We start from the raw sequence: 18,244 nt of genomic DNA on the forward strand, positions 1-18,244 counted from the left end.
TATGTCGGTAAATGCCCGATAGTTGCGCTCGTTTATGTGGACGACGCAGTCCTGATGGCGCGCACGAAGCTGGGTTTGCGGAAAGCCCTCAAAACTTATTCTTGCTTTATGGATAACTTATGACTGAAACTAAATGCTAAAAAAACATTTGTTATGACATGTGGGAAGGGGAGAAACAAATGTAATAGAATTCCTCTGGGGGACAATAGAAAATCCACAAACATTTTTACATATTTGGGTGCTTTATTTGCAAATTCAGGCTCATGGGGACTGGCGGTGAGGAGTAGGAGTCTGCTATTCATGAAGTCAACTGCTGCTGTTGTTAATTTCTCTAAGAAAATGGGAAATAGGCCCCGCAATACTTCTTAAGATTTACTTGGCTAAATGTATTAGCATTGTGATCTTTGGGTCGGGAGTATGGGGTTATCATGATGTCTCTTTGATCCAACGAGTGGAAAACTCGTTTTTAAGATTTATTTGAGCTGTTCCGGTTAGTTTTCAGGTTTTTAACAGTCATAGTGAGCTTGGTATCTCGTATGTCTCTGATATCTTAAAAATGCAACCTGTATTATTTTGGCACCGTGTATGGCTAGTAGTGCAAGCTTAAACAGAGAAATAATCCGGGACGCAATGAATCTGGACCACACGTGTAAAATTACGTGGCTGAACTACGTTAAAAAATGTCTTTGTGACATAGGGTATCCTGACTATTATTCTTCACCAGAGAAAATGTGTACCATCCCAGGAAAGGAGCTCAAAAGAATCTGTTTATCCCACCTAGATTCTCTTAGAGCTGCCTTGGAAATTAATAAAGGGATGGTAGTTCAACATCAAATGACCCTGATTACGTTCAACATTCAACCCTGTCTTGTATGCTGTATTAAGAGATATGATAAATATCTCCAGACTCGATTCAGGTTGAATAGCTTTCACTGACTTGTTAGTTATTCAAAAGTTAATGATTGGTCCAGAGAACTGAGCCCTTGCGATATAGTGTCACCTCAATCTACCATTCACGTGATACTGTTCGGTAAATTTTACACAAGGGAAAGAATTAGATGGATCATTCCATTACTAAAACAAGCAGGTTTGAGACAATGCAGGCCAGCTTTTTTATATTTACAATTTTTAGATAGCTTCTTAACAATTTTTGCTATTTCTGGTTTTCTGAAAATTATTTTTAGAGTTAGGAAAAGTTCAAATGAATTACATGGTTGTGATTATTGCTCGGCCACTGTTAACATGCAATCTAATTGAATACACAATACGCCCTTTGCACTAGATACTGTATAAAGAACATAACAAATGTTTTAAATGTTTTTATGCATGTTTATGCTTTTGTGATTTTAAATGTCTACAATCGAATAAAGCGGTACAAAAGAGGGGGGTGGTGATAGACGGAACATCTGAACCAATCAAACACTCACACCCAGTCAACAGATCTGGGTTTAATCCATCACCGTTCTTTAGCCCACTCTGCCACCCCAGTTCAGACATGGCCATATGCAAATCAGTCTGACCCTGTGCCTCATGGGAACAGTTCAGCCCGAACTGCCAAGTCATGCCTTCCCTGGACCAATACAAGCTTCCTAGGACCGGTTTCTGGCATTACAGCCGTCTTCAGCCAGGCTTGCTTGAATCCAGTGGCAAAGTGAGCAAGGGACTCACGTCTGAGCATGCCCTGCCAACTTATGGCGAACAAAGCGGTACAAAAGGGGGTGGTGATGGACGGAGCATCTGAACCAATCAAACACTCACACCCAGTCAACAGATCTGGGTTTAATCCATCACCGCTCTTTAGCCCACTCTGCCACCCTGGATTCAAGCAAGCCTGGCTGAAGACGGCTGGAATGCCAGAAACCAGTCCTAGGAAGCTTGAGTCCGGTCCAGGGAAGGCATGGCTTGGCAGTTCGGGCTGGACTGTTACCATGAGGCACAGGGTCAGACTGATTTGCATATGGCCATGTCTGAACTGGGGTGGCAGAGTGGGCTAAAGAACGGTGATGGATTAAACCCAGATCTGTTGACTGGGTGTGAGTGTTTGATTGGTTCAGATGCTCCATCTATCACCACCCCCTTTTGTACCGCTTTGTTTGCCATAAGTTGGCAGGGTATGCTCAGACGTGAGTCCCTTGCTCACTTTGCCACTGGATTCAAGAAAGCCTGGCTGAAGACGGCTGGAATGCCAGAAACCGGTCCTAGGAAGCTTGAGTCCGGTCCAGGGAAGGCAATGCTTGGCAGTTCGGGCTGGACTGTTCCCATGAGGCACAGGGTCAGACTGATTTGCATATGGCCATGTCTGAACTGGGGTGGCAGAGTGGGCTAAAGAACGGTGATGGATTAAACCCATATCTGTTGACTGGGTGTGAGTGTTTGATTGGTTCAGATGCTCCGTCCATCACCACCCTCTTTTGTACTACAATCGAATAAAGCTAAATTTAAATTTGAGTTGACATGATTCATTTAGTGGCACTGAGAAAGTGAAATTTAAATGCTCACAAAGCAATGGCAGATGAAAGACATATTGGAAGAGGCGACTGGATCAGTCCAGAGGTTTTAGAAGTGCCTTCGAATAAACAGACTGAGGTAGAGACAAGCTACTTCCTTTTTCGGAGGATTAAACTTTAGTAAGTGGGGATTTCAGTATTTGTTTACATCTAATCAGACATTCTTACTGGGATAGTTAGCATAAACTAAAGAGACTTTGAAGTTCACCTTAACCTCCTGAAGAAGGAGCAACGTTTGTTCCCATATAAATGTTAACAAACAGAATATGAGACTGTTCTCATATATTCAAATTCACCAACCACAAATGAGTATAACAAGTAAAAGTCCAGGATGTTTCTTAAGTCACCCCTAAAAGGGGTAGTGCATATTACAATTCTGATATCATCTCTTCTGATCTGTCCACCCAAACAGTAAATTTCTCCATACAGTCACTAATGTATTTGGAAGGTAATCAAAAAGGTTCCATAAATAAGGTCTACATGTAATCATTTAGGATGCATGAGAAGTAACCAAAATGTTCCAATCACTGCGTTCATCATGGTAACCTCATGCCCAGCTAGGAAACATATTTAGAGCTACACATTTCCTTAGCCCCGCGAGATTAAGATGGCTCTGTTTATTACAACCAACTAAAGAAAAACAAATAGAATCACGTTATGCAGAGAAAAATCAATTGCAGCCTGCATTTTTAAAAGTGCCGCATTTTTAAAAGTGGAATATAAGAACTGATGTGCTAATGAAAATACATTTGTATAGACAAACGTAATTGCAACCACAATTCTACTAATGTGTCCTGCTCAAACACAGTTTTAAAAATGTATCAGAAGGAGCCTTTAAACTATGTAAATTCTAAGTCACACACAACACTAACCAACACAATATAACAGCAGCACAACATCAAAAGAACACAAGATGGCGCCAATGTATTTCAAAATGAAGCAATAATCCTGCTAGTGGTTCTTAAACAAAGAGAATATACATTAATATTTTAAAGGAACAAGGACTTACTGTGAAATACCAAAACTCATATTACATAGAGATACAATGAAATCTATGCCAAGTGTCCAAATGGAAATTCAATTGTATTTATTAAAAATTATAGCGCATCAATGAGGTGAGAAAACCACCGGAAAAAAAGTTTAAAAAACTTCTAGGCTCAGACATTTTTCATGTGACTTAATGAGTACCAATCTTAAATCTTAATGACCCACATCATTCTCCATCAACTAGAATTGTAGTACCTTACTGTCAGATGACAAGGATTATCCTGGTGCACTGGACAGGGAAGGTTATCTGTCTTAGAACTGCTTCTAAATATACCCGGATCAAATGCATTTCTGGCCTCCATGCAGATAGTGAAAGGCCTATACAAGATAATGCATATTACCACATGGAGAACAAGGAAGACCACATACTGTCAGTTTCCTTCCCTGAGTGGGTCAAGCCAGTCTTTGGAATTGAAGCATCTGTCTGAGAAGCAAATTCTGCAGTGATAGGACTGTAGGTGAATTGTCCTGATCCATTTGGTGGCACTGACATGCAAAGTTGCCATAGCACTGGCAGTAAGTTAGGGCAGATGAAAGACATGTTGGATGAGGGGACTGGATCAGTCCAGGGGTTTTAGGACTGCCTTCTAATAAACAGAGTGGGGGAGAGACAAGCTACAGTCTCACAAATATCCTCCTTTTAGGGGGAATTAAATGCAACCCTGGATATCGCTAAATAATTGGGCAAGTCTCGAAGCCAGCTCTACCTGGAGGGCTTTATATACGGAAAGATCATCCTCCAGGGATTGCTTTAGCAGACACAATAAGATACTAGCTGCTTTCACTAATGTGATGACAATAGCCAAAACAGTAAGATACTCTTCTAAGCTTACTCTTTTTGAGAATGGCTGTGGCTAAAATAACAAGCATTTACAATGCAACGGTTTCGCCTTTGGAAAAGTTAGAGCTATTGGCATTGTAAATGACAAAATTTGTATTTATGTGTTGATTTTGAAAACAGATAAATAAATGTCATTGTCATTTACATAGCCAGCTTAATCTCTCGCAAATGTGAGACCTATTGTACCCTACGGACGAGCTCAGCAGACAGCAATTACTACCACACACCCAGAGCCAGCCACACACACACATCCAGAGCCACACACACACACACACACACACACCCAGAGCCACACACACACACACACACACACACACACACCCAGAGCCACACACACACACACTCTCCCCGTGCCTAACAAAACAAGCCCCCACCGCTTCGTGGCACTCTACACTCTCTCTCTTGTATCAACCGGTGGTGCACTTTGGCCATAGAGCCTACTGTTCAGTGAACCAAATAACTACCTTCTGTGGGCACAGGCCCAGTAACACATTGTCCACTGAGGCAAACACGTCTCTAACTCCTGTATGGTGGTGGTGGTGGCACGTTCGTCACTGTCCTGTACCGATGACCATCCCTCACCCCATGAGACAGTGCCCACTGTCCTGGTTCGTCAGTGCCCGCTGCCCATGTGTATACTCTCCGGGTATATGTTGCTCCCTGTAGCGCTGTACACACACTCGCCTCCCTCTTCCTAATACTCCAGTTTAACCCTGTCCCGGTACGTCACTTTAGTGAACTCTCTGCCCGAACTCATCTGGCAGCGGCTCCTTACTGTAGTGAGGGTGGGGGCGTCCGTGTGGCTGTGCCCCCTGCTACTTCCCGTCCGTGCAGCCGCGGTAAAGTAAATACGGCTAGCCACATGTAAACACAGTAAAAAAAAAAAAACAGTTGACGCCATAAATGAACCAAGCAGGAGGGAGGGGGAGGCAGCTATAGGACAGGGAGTGCGTTTGCATGTTCTCACACCGGCTGAATACCGTTCCGTACACTTCGCGGTGGCAGTCTGTGTAACTTCTGCAACACAGCAGTAATATGCCCTTACTAGGACACGGGAGAGCTATTGCTGGGACCACACACACACATCGCTCTTGTGGAACCGATCCACTGCGATGAAAGTGCTGTGGCCGGCCGTAAAGCGGGGAGGTAGCATATTTAAAAAACAAAGTGCAGCGTCCATTTTGAATGTGCCATGGCATAAACGAAGTAATTAAAATGTATCAAGTGGGCAGGGCCGCAGAGAACCTGCACAGCGGATGCGGTATGCAAATCGGGGGCTCTATCTGCAGCAATTAAACTCGCCAGCACCATCGAGAAATGGGTCTTTGTACGAGAGCGCCTGGTCTCCTTAGGCGAGGTTATGTTACAAGAGCCTTTCCCAGCGGGGCTCCTGTTATGTTACCGCACATGTGGTTGGATGTGTGTGGCCTCGGAAAATGCTTATCTGAAAGCGGCAGCTGTTTTGAAATCTAAGCATGTTTTCAGTAAATGGTAGCAGAACACAGACAAAAAAAACTTGTAGCCGGGAATCCCTGCATAAACGGCGAGGTAGGGGGCACATGCTACCAACTACGCACAGTGGAAATTCTTCTAGGGTGGCATTGGGCTGGGTACAGGTATCACAGACTAATGCTGGATGTACAGGGATAGATAGTGTATTGGGGTGCAGTGTACTGTGTCCTGAAGACACCCTACACCAGCTAGAAGGGTCATACTCACAGAGGGTGCCCCAGGCATGCCTCACACTACCAGACCCCCGAAGAGGAACCCGATGACCTTGGGGGAGGTCCGGGACTTTGCGATCTCCGCTGGGAAGCCCATGGTGATGCGGCCACAGCAAGGTGACAGCAGCGGGCCACCGAAAGGAGCGCACGTGATGGACTACGGGCAGGCCCGCTTTCAAGCCCCGTCACATCCACCTCCGTAGCCGGCACCCGGCCGCCATTTTAGAATGGTGACTCTGTCCCCGTGCAGAACCAAAGTGCGAAGAAAACAAGAAGTATTTGAATTCCTTACTGAATGCGCCACATATGTCCGTACGGTTTAGAAAAAAGTGTTTACGTCCTCAATGTAGAAAATTGATTTATTTTTAAACTGTAATCATTAATATCCATAATATCACAGTGTTCTGTGTATGCTTAAAGAGGTGACACGGGCCGCGTCATGGAAGGCAAAGGGCTGAATGGAAAGAACGAGCGCTTACTAAGAAAACAGTTAAAGCAGGGTCGGGGGGAGGCGTTATGGGTGGCACGCAACGATGGGCGGGAGGTTGTGGTGGGGGGACAGCACGGGGAGATAAAGGAAGATGCAATAAAATGCAAGAAGTGACATGCAGGAGATGGTGGTGGGAGGACGGCATGGGGAGATAGTGATTTACGGAGTACAATTAAAAATTATTAACTCAGCAGGCATGCAGGGGAGAAAGGCGACAACAAGCTTGGAGGAGACAACATAGCCTCCGGCTCAAAAAGTGTTCAGAGCGACAAGGAACAAGCATTTACAAGTGGGGCCGTACAGCGGGAGGGGGGGCGGGAATGGGCACACGGACAGCGGGAGGGGGGGCGGGAACGGGCACACGGACAGCAGGAGTGGGGGCGGGAACGGGCACACGGACAGCGGGAGGGGAGGGGAGCACTCACCGGACTTCTTCCGGCGGCTGTCGGCCTGGAGGAATGACAAAAAGAAACCTCTGAAAAAAAAAAAAAACACCGACAACCGCCGCAATGACGTTCTAAAAGGGACAGGATGAGTAAAAATCGCCGGAACGCCCACGAATCTGCTCGGGTAATGACTGACGCATCTCTGTTCCAATGGCTAGCCCCATACTGCTTCTCAAAAGATTTCGCCTGCGCAAACGCTGCTGCGCAGCGGACGCCAGGCGAAACCTAAAAAGCTCATCCTGTCCATAAAAGGAGTAAGAAATTCTCTGTACAGTTGTTGATAAAGTTTCAAAAACACCTCACACAAATGTTGGAAGTTTCCTCAGCAAAGTGCCACAAGTCTTCATCCAGAATTTTCTTAACACAATTTTATAATTTGTTCCCATTTATTATTTTGATCTTCGGTTTCCGAGCTAAGAGCCTTTTATTCTGTTATCCTTTCAAAACGTATTTTGTGGTAGACTGCATTCTGATTCACTAGTTCTTTTTCTAATCGCAGGAGTCTGCCACTCACCGTAAATGAGATTAATTTGTACTCATTTTCTTTGGAGTGAAATTTCTTGAATTTCTGCTGAGCCAGAATCAACTGCCTTCAAGTCTCTTGAAAGGTGCTATTTCTGAGCTTTCTTGTATGTGCCATCCCTGCCAAAAAGTCCCCATCAGAAAAATGTACACATATCCTACACTATTGCTGACACCGTAGACTCTTCATTCCTTTTGAAACATTCCCATAACCTATTTCTTTTAATAACTCTAGCCAAATAATGCTGCAAACAGCGAAGCATCAATTTTCTATCCTGCCCATGTGCCATTATGCATTTGTACGCTCGAGATTACACGAACGGTCAAACAAAGAGGGATGCGATCTGAAGGAGCAGGTGGAAGTATATCCAACTCAACACATTTAAGGTCCCTTGCTACCAAAAAGGAATCTATTCTAGCCGAACCTAGATAGTCCATGCCACAGTAAGTAAATCTTGATGCATTATGTGATGTTGATGCCAGGTATCAATCAGCCCATAGCTCTGCTGTAATAACTGATTTGTCGCTTTCATTTTTGCACCACTTTTACTTAGATATTTATCTTGGGCTACACTAGTCTTCATCTATGCAAGCATTTGATGTTTTCCTGATAATCATCATGCTTTTTGGTGCCTCTTGCATTTTTCTTGATGAAATACAAGTCTGCAGTCTTCTTTATGTTAACAAAATATATACTTACCTATACCATCAGAAACAGCTCTCAGTGGTGGACTCCACTTATCTTACAGTGATCATGATTTCAGATTCTGGATGTGGGTCTGAAGTTGAATTGAAGGATGAATAGCCAGACAGAGATACATTCATTATTTCAATTCTTTTCTATTGTTACACTCTCAATTCTTTCTTTGCTTCATAGGTAAATTATTCTGTAGGTGTTCAGATAGAGAAGGCAGAACTTGTGACTGGCTCAGATAGCTCTTGAAGATCTCCTTTGCTTTAATCACCTCCTCATGTTGCTGCTTGCCCTGCATGGCTTTTGGAAGGCCAGCATCAGTTGTCAATCTAATTTATCCTGGTTGACCTAACGGGAGCAGTAGGAGGCTTCTGCAATGTGTCATGTCAATCTACTTTGTCTAAGAAGTAGGTGTAAAGGCTTCCCAGTCCATATGGACATCTACCTGAAGTTCAGGGCTCTGATTATTTCTTTGAATTGTTTTGGGTTTCCCAAAGTCCCCTCTTGGTTGTCTTCTGTCACCAGGTGCATTTTTTCTTAGGGAATTCCCTCAAGTTCCCTACTGTTGTCACAACTCATTATAGTTCCCCTAGAGTTGCCCTTTTCAGATCAGATTTAAATAAATGATGAGGTTTTGATTCTGCGGTCTCTTCTCAGATTCTAACGGAGTGCTTTTGTTTCTATAGATACTAAAGCAGCACAAGATTTCTCATCTTGAGCCTGAAGCCATCGTCTGCTCACCAGTGACTACTAAGCCATTTCTGCAGCCATTTGAGAGAAATTATAATTGCTACTAAATGATGCTTACAACCCCTGATTTGGTGTTGAAGAGCTTACAGCGAGTAGCACGCTGCTTCGGAATCGAAGGTAAGTAGTTAATCCAGTGGTATTGTTGGTTATTGGCATTTGACTTCAGTTTTACTAACTGGGGCAGCATATGAAAACTATTGTTAAGCAGGATGAAAGACCACTCCAATACAATAACAGGCAACTCAGGGACAATACATAGGAAAATCAAAAAATGAGCTATACTTCCCACATGAATTTTCAATATTAATGGTATAATGTGAATTTTTTTTATAACTGTACTAAGAATGTTTCCATCTGCTGTGTTCTTAGAATGTGAAAATATGCCCAAGTCAATTAGCCGAGAGTGACTGAGGCCAGCTGCGGGCAGTCACTATTCCACAACATCATCATAACCCATGACTTTTTATATTTAAAATAGCATAGCATAATAACAAAGAGACTTACGTTTCATCATACACAGGGTTCAAGTTCTTCTTTGACGTGTGGGTTTTTCTTCTCCCTGATCTTCTCTTGTCAGGTAGTAAATATAAACGGACGTAGGGATCAGAGCCCACCTCTGAAAAAGCTATTAAATTTCTAAAATAAAAAATAAATAAACATGTTGGCATGTTTTTCAACAATGATATTAATGTAATTAGGTAACAACTACTATTATCTGTTCTGTGATACTGAACAATAGGCAATTGTTTGGACAGGTAGGAAAAAATTAATGATTATATTCACTTTGGAATCCACAATGAATTATCTGTTTCCTGGATTAGAAGCATGTTAAATTACACTTCCTTTTTCAAATTCAGACACACTTTGGTTGTGTCTAACTTCTGTGACTGTAGCCAATTACTAGTTAACAGGCTTGCATATATCAAGAAACGACTTTCTGAACCCATGTCAAAATTATAATATTTTATCATTCAACAATGCCATACTACATTCAAGTATGTTTTACTTAACTGCGTATGACTTGTGCAGTGTCAGTCTCTTCTAATCAAGTCAAAGTAATTCACTTCACCTTACTGTGTACGGAGACTTTTTCAACAATTACATCATAAATATTACAATTACACCCACTTTTAAAACATTTAGGGTCTGATTTAGAGTATGGTGTACAGTTTGCACTCCTTCAGAGCAACAGAGTGACATGCTCCATCACTTTAACAGAGTACCCGTCCTTAGCATTTAGAGATGTCTGTCGGCCCAGTGGCCATCTCTAGTAATTGGAAGGAACTAATGTTTGCTACCAATGCCTTTTAGCATGCTTTTTGGTTTTTCCTCAAACAGTAGTGAAAGTTTCTTTTTGAAAAATCTAAACTAATGACACCCACACCACAGCCGTTGTCACCCAGAAAGAGAAGGTAGTTTAACATTTTTCACTGGCCCTTACCACCTGTTTTTTTCCAGGTGGTGGCAGACACTGAAAATTAGCAACCGCCGTCGAGGATTTGGCAAAGAGGGTACTTAGTTACAGTCGCAACAGAGTACCCTCTCCGTCAAACTCTATATCAGGCCCTTAATTCCCTTAGCCCTCCGTAATCATGAACAAACATGATTGCACACATTTCTTATAACATATGATATCAAGAGAAAGGACCATTTGCCTACCAATGATAAAAACAAAGGCAGAACAAAATAAAGAGCAAGATACAAGGTCATAATCGTTTGCTTAGTGCTAACAGAGAGAATACGCTCCAACATGATATGCTAATTTGCGTGGCAAACTGTGACCTGCACAAACATGCAGTTACAGTATCTCAAGGCTCCATCATACCTATTAAGATTAGATTGATAATAGGATCTTCAACTGTTATACTTTATCGGATAAGCCAGGAACTGTCTGTTCATACCACAGTGGCATTAGTTTGTGATTTAAGAGGGTAGGTTATTCTATGTAAAGGAAATCGGTTCTGTCTTGACTGTGGATGCATGTTCTTTGACTACCCCCAATGTCTCCAGGTAATTTGCAAATCATGTTTAGCATTTGGGACCGTTAGGGACACTTTTTTTAATTAGAGGTTTATCATGATTAAAGGTTTTTATGATGATCTGCAATCTAGTCTACTCAAGTATTTCTTTTGGGAAATAAAAGTTTAGTATGGAACTCAAAGGCTCAGAAGGGGTAGATTGGGTTGCATGAAAATCTACAGGCACTAGCAATGCCTTCCAGATCCATCAAAATAGATGTGTAACACCAGGAATGAGCTTCAGACAAAGATTTTCCAAAGACATATAGATGGACCTAAAGAACTGCCCCTAAAGTCAGTGTACCAAATTAAAATGTGTACAAAAAGAATGCACTGAGATCACATCTACATTTCAGCAAAAGTAATGTTAGGAAATAATTGGGATGGGCACATTTTCATCAGCACTAACCAAAACCCATAAATATTTGCACCTTTTATTAGTATTCTTTAAATGTTCTTAAAACTTTGGCACTTTACTGAGCTTTAAAACTCAACTGTGGAGAAGGAGAGAAGTAGTGAGATTCAGAAAGGGAGTGAAAGAAAGTTAGTTCAGCTAAGAAATTGGACGAGAGACTACACAGAGTTTGTCAATTCCCATATTAAGCACAATTGTTTCCTTCTTTTTAAAAGTACGGTGGCCTCATCATTTCTTGTTTTCGTTTTTTTAATGAGTTTTTAGGCTCAGGCAAACAAAACAACACAAGTACGTTTTCTAATCTCAACACAATATTCAGCGTGGTTGAACATCTAAGCCAAGCAAGAATGACATTAATAATAATATTTTTTTTAAGTCACTGAAGACTCAAACATTATGAAACTTTAATGTTATGGTACCAGATTATGGTGGGGAGGTAACATCTGCAGCTCTACAAAATAACTTAATAAATCAATACACAATGCAATGTGATTTTTTTTAAATGAATAACGTTTTAATAAAAAACGAAATCAACATGTCTAAGTCTTTTTTGAACTTTGTTTTTATGATTGGATTTTGTGGGCGGAAAATGTTAAAAGACTCAGACAAATTCTTTTTTTTAACAAAATAAAACCAACATGTCTCAGAGTCTTTTTTTAAATATGTTTCAGCCTACAACATGCAATCATACAACAAACACAAGAGGGCCTTGCACTCCTGGAGAAGGGCATAGAGCTCCAGCTCAGAGTGCTTTGAAAAATATGGTACGTTATCCTGAGGTCATGGATTTAATTTTTTTTCCTCGTTGTTGGGGGGCCGCTAGGCTCCCTACAGCACACCACAACACTAGAAAACTATTTGGTGGTGCTCCTGCTGCTCATTTACTATTCACTTGTATAAAAAAAGAAAAAAACATTGGCGTCCCATTGCCCACTCAGGATACCCATATCCTATTTTTTCTAAGGCGATGGGGGCACCCATCCTCGAACCTCTACGGACCTAGGAGCTCCTCCACCCGAGGCCTTATTTTTCTATAACGGAAAGGAGGCGCAAGGCCCCCGCTCCATGAGCCAATAAGGACCATAGGGGTTCCAACCCACTAGGAATCTATTTTTTATTAAGGGGAAAGGGGTGCACGGCCCCCCTCCTTGAGACTTTACAGCATGGTGTCCCCATTCCCCAAGGCCTTTGGGGGATGCCTCGGTGCCCACTCGTAGAATCCACAAAACACTATGTTGGGGGCCACAAGGGAAGCCCCCAGCGGACTCTCCAGCCAGCACCATACTGGGTGTTGTCAGGAGCCAGCACCTTTCCTTTGCTGCTGCCTGGATAGGAGCAATATTTTTCGACTACTCCCTTCAGTCGGGAGCAAATTGGAGCTCCCTGCCCGGTTGAGTGGGGGCAGGGAACCACAGTGTCCCTGGTGGGCTCCCGGGTACACTATGTAGTATCATGCCCCAGGGTTTGGGCCCCCTCCCCTTTTTGTAGATATTTGGGCCCAAGGATAGGGTCCCCAGAGCCCAATAGAGGCAGCTCCCACCACTTTATATAGAATTCAGCCATTGGTGAATGGGTCCCTGGGGCCCAATAGTTGCTCCTGGAGGGGGCTGCATGGCCCCTCCCCAATAAAGGATATTTGGTTCTGAGGATTGTGGTCCCCGGGACCCCATAGAGGCTCGTGGAGGGAGGTAGCATGCCCATTTCCTCTCAGTACACATTTGGCCCTGGGGTATGGGGTCCAGAGGTGCCAGGTCTAACTTGGGGAGGGAGGGCCCCAATCACGGCCCTACCCAAATATTTTAAATAAAGACTACATGGCCCCAGCCCACTCTAGTCATTAAATTATGACCATGTTAAATGCCAACTTTTTTTTTTAGAAATGCTTTTTATTTGAGTCCCCAGAGGAGGTTCTTCTGAGACACCCCCCTTCCCCAAGGCCTAGGGGTGCAGGTTATCCCTACCTCGCCTGCCCACTTATATGTTTTTGATTTATTAAACTTGGAACTGTGGGACTAAGTACCCGAGTTCCTGTAATGGCTGCCCGCAACATTTGTCCTCCTGTTGCAGGCAGCCAATCAGAGTGCTCGAGAGTTGGCCCAAGGCAGAAAAAGCCTCCTGGGCCAATTAGAAAGCTCTCGTTCATTCCAATTCTGTTAGAGGAACTCTTGCGACAGTCCCTCAACCCAAACCATCCAGGTATACAAATATTTTTTAAATGAATTTCTCAAAAACTACCGAACGGATTTACACCAGATCACAAAAAGCTAATTTTCTGGATCAAGATCTAGCTTCCTGCCACATATCGTGCAATTCTGTTCAGCAGTTTTTGCGGTACTGCTGTTCAAAAAAGTATATAGAAAATTAATGGGATTTTACATTAGGTAATCCCCTTTATTCGCTGCGCTTGCTTGACTGAACTCCCTGAAACTTTCCAAGCACAAACGAGGCAAAAAAGAGCAATTTACTGGAAAGTTAAAATGACGATTCATGAAACTGCGCCAAAGCTAATAGTAAAACAAGAAAAGGTATTTCCTATGAAAATGTTGACTTAGCTAGAACTACATATATATATATGTATGCCGTTTGGGCCAGGGATTGGCTGACTGCAGGGGGTTGGATGCAGTTCCTGGCCGCGCGTCGGGTTGGCGTTAAGTATGGTAATAAGATATTATTTTAAGTTAAAACAAAACTAAAAAGTTAGAGTGACGTTATATTTAGGTACATTAATAAGTTACTTTGCATTAAAAAACACTTAGAAATTCACTGAAAAACCCAAAGATACAAGAGACTTTCTAGTGAGATAAAAATGTCTGTTAAAACAAGCTGTTTTAAACAAAAGAAACCATTGAAATTCACTAGTTATAGTTATCTCATGGAACTATAACTTATGCCCGAAGGTAACAATAACTCGCACCCTCGCCATACACTGTTAATGACCTCATATATTACATCACTCGTGATATGTTCTCTGACATCATTGATAATATAATTGCAACATTTGTCATGAAAATTATTGATGAGAAAACTGTGCATGGCAGGGGCGCGGTTTATATGTACCTTAGGACACTGGTTATAATCACCACTGGGTAGTTCTAGTTAGCACCTTGTTTCCATAGGTAAATTGATTTTTTGCTTTGTTAATAACTTTGACTCCATTTGATAAATCTTCACAAAACGTTCCAAAAAGTCTCAGCCATCCTCTCAGCTCTTTCCTGGAATGTTTTGGAGTGATCTGTCCAGCCAAGAAAAAGGTGGGAGGGGTGTTCACATAACGTGATTTCCCCATGCAATTTCCAATGGGAATTGTAGACAAAGTTATAGCCAAAACGGCTTAACGTAATTACACCAAATTTGGCAGGAAGCTAGCTCTTTAGCCACAAAGAGTACTTTTTGGATTTGGTATAGATCTGTTCAGCCATTTTAGATAATTTAAGCATCAAAAGCTTTAGATATCTAGCAACACAGTACTACTGAGAAAAGACTAAAGAAGTATTAAGGTACTAAACACCAAATGAAGCATTTAAACAGAGAAGATCCGCTGGACAACCTAGAGCTGTGACTGGCTGGCCGCAAAATGAAAAGAAATGTTCAGGGCAGTGTTGTTTTCAGGATGTTTGAGGCCAGGGCAAGACCTATTTGGGGAGCCCTTGTTCAGAGAACCTTTGAATTTTACAACCCTTTTTTCTTCTAATTCAAGTCTGCATGATGCCAAACAATATTGAATTGTATGTTAAACTTAAAAAAACGTGAGCCAAAAGTCACACAAAACAGTTGAAGCGAAAATCCTTAACATGACACAGACTAAAAAGATCTGGAGCCAGAAGTAGAGGTAAGCAGACAGAGGTTAAGCTATGGAAATAGACAGAGATGAGCTATAAAGAAACATAGAGAATGTTCCCTTTCCCCAGTGGACCACTTTGGAAGTTGGGGGCCCTACACAATTGCCCACTTTGCCCGTGCCTTAAAAACGTCTCTGGTTGTGGCCGCCATTTTAGGGCTTAGGGACATGTCCCAATGTACTTAAAATAAATAGAGAAAACATATAAAAGGGGAGGGTATGCACATCCTGATCCCTTGGCTTTAATCGGGGTTCCCTCAGGGATGTCCCCTGGGGTAAAACTGCAGATTTGCGGTACTCTCCCGGTATTCAGTGAGGAACTATGGAGGTGTACCGCAAAATTACTGCAAGACTACTATGTGACACCAAAACCAAAAAATGTTGGATGGCTGTCTGTGGGTTGTTGTGCCAGCAATGGGAGAGTTGACCAACACAAGGGGTTTGGTGTGCAGTGTAGATAGACAGCCTGTGGGGGTTGAGGGCAGGCCTTCAGCCGTGAGTGGCGCGGTTTAGGCCTATCTAGGTACCGTAATAAAATATTACTTTATGTAAAAAAAAAAACTAGAAATTCAGAGAAAAACAAAGGGTAAAGTCAATGTATAGTTAGGTGAAAGTGTCAGTTAAACATAACATTTTACACCTTAAAGACCACTGAAATCCACAAGTAATAGTTAACTCAAGCAATTATAACTTGTGTCCTCACCATGCACTGTTTATGACCTCACATATTACAATACTCATGACATGCTCTATCACACCATTGATAATGTCACTGAGGACAGCTGAAATGGCATCATTGATGACAACACTGTTCATGGTACTGAGCAGGGTAAGTAAAAAATGTTGTAGCATGTGTGGCTTCCGATACACATGCTTTGTGTACAGCAGTTTGTCCCGAAAGTAGTGACTAGCAAGCAGAGGACGCAGATGCTTGGAACAATGTTCTTAGGACAGCTTGGCCAACTACAATCTGTTGATGGGATAGAATTAGTCACACCATAATGCTTAAAGGAGTATCGCGTTCAACACGTGTCAGCCTGCAGATATATACTATGTGAATATTACCAAGGAAAGCTAGAGTGGCACCCTTTTGTGTGTAGAGTTGCCTGTAGGGGGCACTGGGAGTGTCCACTCGGCCATAGTATAGCAAGTCTGGAGGCACTTGACAATCCGTCTTGCGATGCCAGATTTAGAAATGGGGTGGTCCATGTGGGTAGTGGCAATGACTACAAAAAGATGATTAGACTTACAAAATGGCTTAGCTCTGTCAATATAATACATGAGCTCCCTCTTAACATCTAGGATGTGAAAGGCTGTTTCAGCAACATACCCTGGTTGCAGGAAGACAACAGAACGCTCAATAGTCTGGTTCATGTGAAAAGATGAGGCAACATTTGGCAGACACTTGGGTTGGTCTAAAGGGCAACCACATCCTTGTGAACTTGAATGAAAATGTATTGTATTATAAGAAATTGGAGGCTCACTAATGTGTCTAAGACTACAAAAAGCAATCTTCCAAGATAAAAACTTTAGACCACATGAGTGTAAGGGCCTAAAGGACAAACCAATGAGATCTGCGCGAAATACATTCTTGTTCCACATCGGAAGGTACTACCGTCATGCCTTCATGACTTGGTCTGTGAAAAGTGATGAGTGGTGTCTGTTATGTAAATATGATGCAACTGTAGTTAGGTGTAAGTCTATTGAAGTCTAACCAAGGCCTACCTTGAAAAGTTGTAGGAAATAGCAGACAATCACTCAGTAGAGACCTTAAAAGCATCTAGCTGTTTGAAGAAGCAATCGCGCAAGAATCTTTTCCACTTAACAGGCATGTGTAATGAGTTGTGCACCTCTCACAGAAAAGGCATGCATTCTGGAAGTAACCAACCTCTAAGACTCTAGATGCCAGATTGCATGGTTCACCTGCCAGTATCGGAGTGTGAGCTGGCTCTGATGCTCCATGAGAAGGCCTGGCTTCAGTGGGAAATTCTGGTGCGCATTGACTGACTTCTCTAGGAGCACTGTGAATCAGGGCTGTCTTTTCCAGGTTGGTGCTACTAGAATGAATGTCATGAACACCTGTCTCTCCTTCCTCATTACATAAAGGAAAAGGTGAAAAGGGGGAAAAGCATAGGCAAATTTCATTGACCATTTCATACATAGTACATTGTCCACTGACTGCAACAGCTGGAGTGCCAAACCTAGTGCTTAATTTAAGCCGGTGGTTTCAGGTTCTCCGCGCCAGCACTAAATTGTCAATACTGGAATTTATGATAGTCTGCCACATGGTGGCACACTATCTAATTTAGAGACGAGCACAACAACAGTTGTTTGTTTGATCCAATATACTTTAAAAAAGTTGTATACCTGCCTCCCAAGCCGTTCCTATAGCTTTGGGGCCTGGAATAGCTTGAACTGTCATATATGTAGAAGTGTGATGCTTACTAGTTGTGTTGGTAATGCCATTGACAGGGTTAGCAAGGGCAATGGATGGTGCAAGCTGCCGTGGCCTCCTGTCAAGGACCCCAGCACTTAATTAGGCACAGGCCAAACCAGTTGATGACTGGGGTCCTCCACTGCCGAATGTACCTCTGGAGAACCTCTGAATAGGTCCACAAAGTCGTTCTCCACTCCCAGAAAATGCTTCTACAACAGGAGAATGCTGTTTCACTATTTCATGTTTTGTTGTATGGAATACAAAATTCCTTGTGAGTTGTGTGCACTATCAAATTGATTTATTCATTGAGTTGTACTTTGTTTGTTGCGCCAATGTTATGAAAGGTTCAGCAAAAAATCACAAGAATATTTTGATACATAATTTGTAATTAAAATGTGATTACGTTAATTGAGTTTCGTGACCACGACTGACACATAATTTTGTGTTAAACTAATTCCAGTACTGGTTTGTTTGCGAGTTTCAAATTTAATAGTCGCCTAGCCTTGCTGACCTTA

The 18,244-nt window shown here is 42.4% G+C and overlaps 1 protein-coding gene across 3 annotated transcripts in view; it reads right to left on the minus strand.

The window, feature by feature from the left end:
* Window positions 1-18,244, minus strand: part of ESYT2 (extended synaptotagmin 2) — a 641,975-nt gene that overhangs the window by 12,188 nt on the left and 611,543 nt on the right. For all 3 annotated transcript variants that reach the window (XM_078663275.1, XM_078663276.1, XM_078663274.1), the window contains one exon: window positions 9,526-9,657. In XM_078663275.1, the coding sequence (XP_078519401.1) occupies window positions 9,526-9,657 (132 nt within the window). The remainder of the gene's footprint in view (window positions 1-9,525; window positions 9,658-18,244) is intronic.

The sequence above is a fragment of the Lissotriton helveticus genome, chromosome 10 (assembly GCF_964261635.1).
Source record: "Lissotriton helveticus chromosome 10, aLisHel1.1, whole genome shotgun sequence".
Lineage (NCBI taxonomy): Eukaryota > Metazoa > Chordata > Amphibia > Caudata > Salamandridae > Lissotriton > Lissotriton helveticus.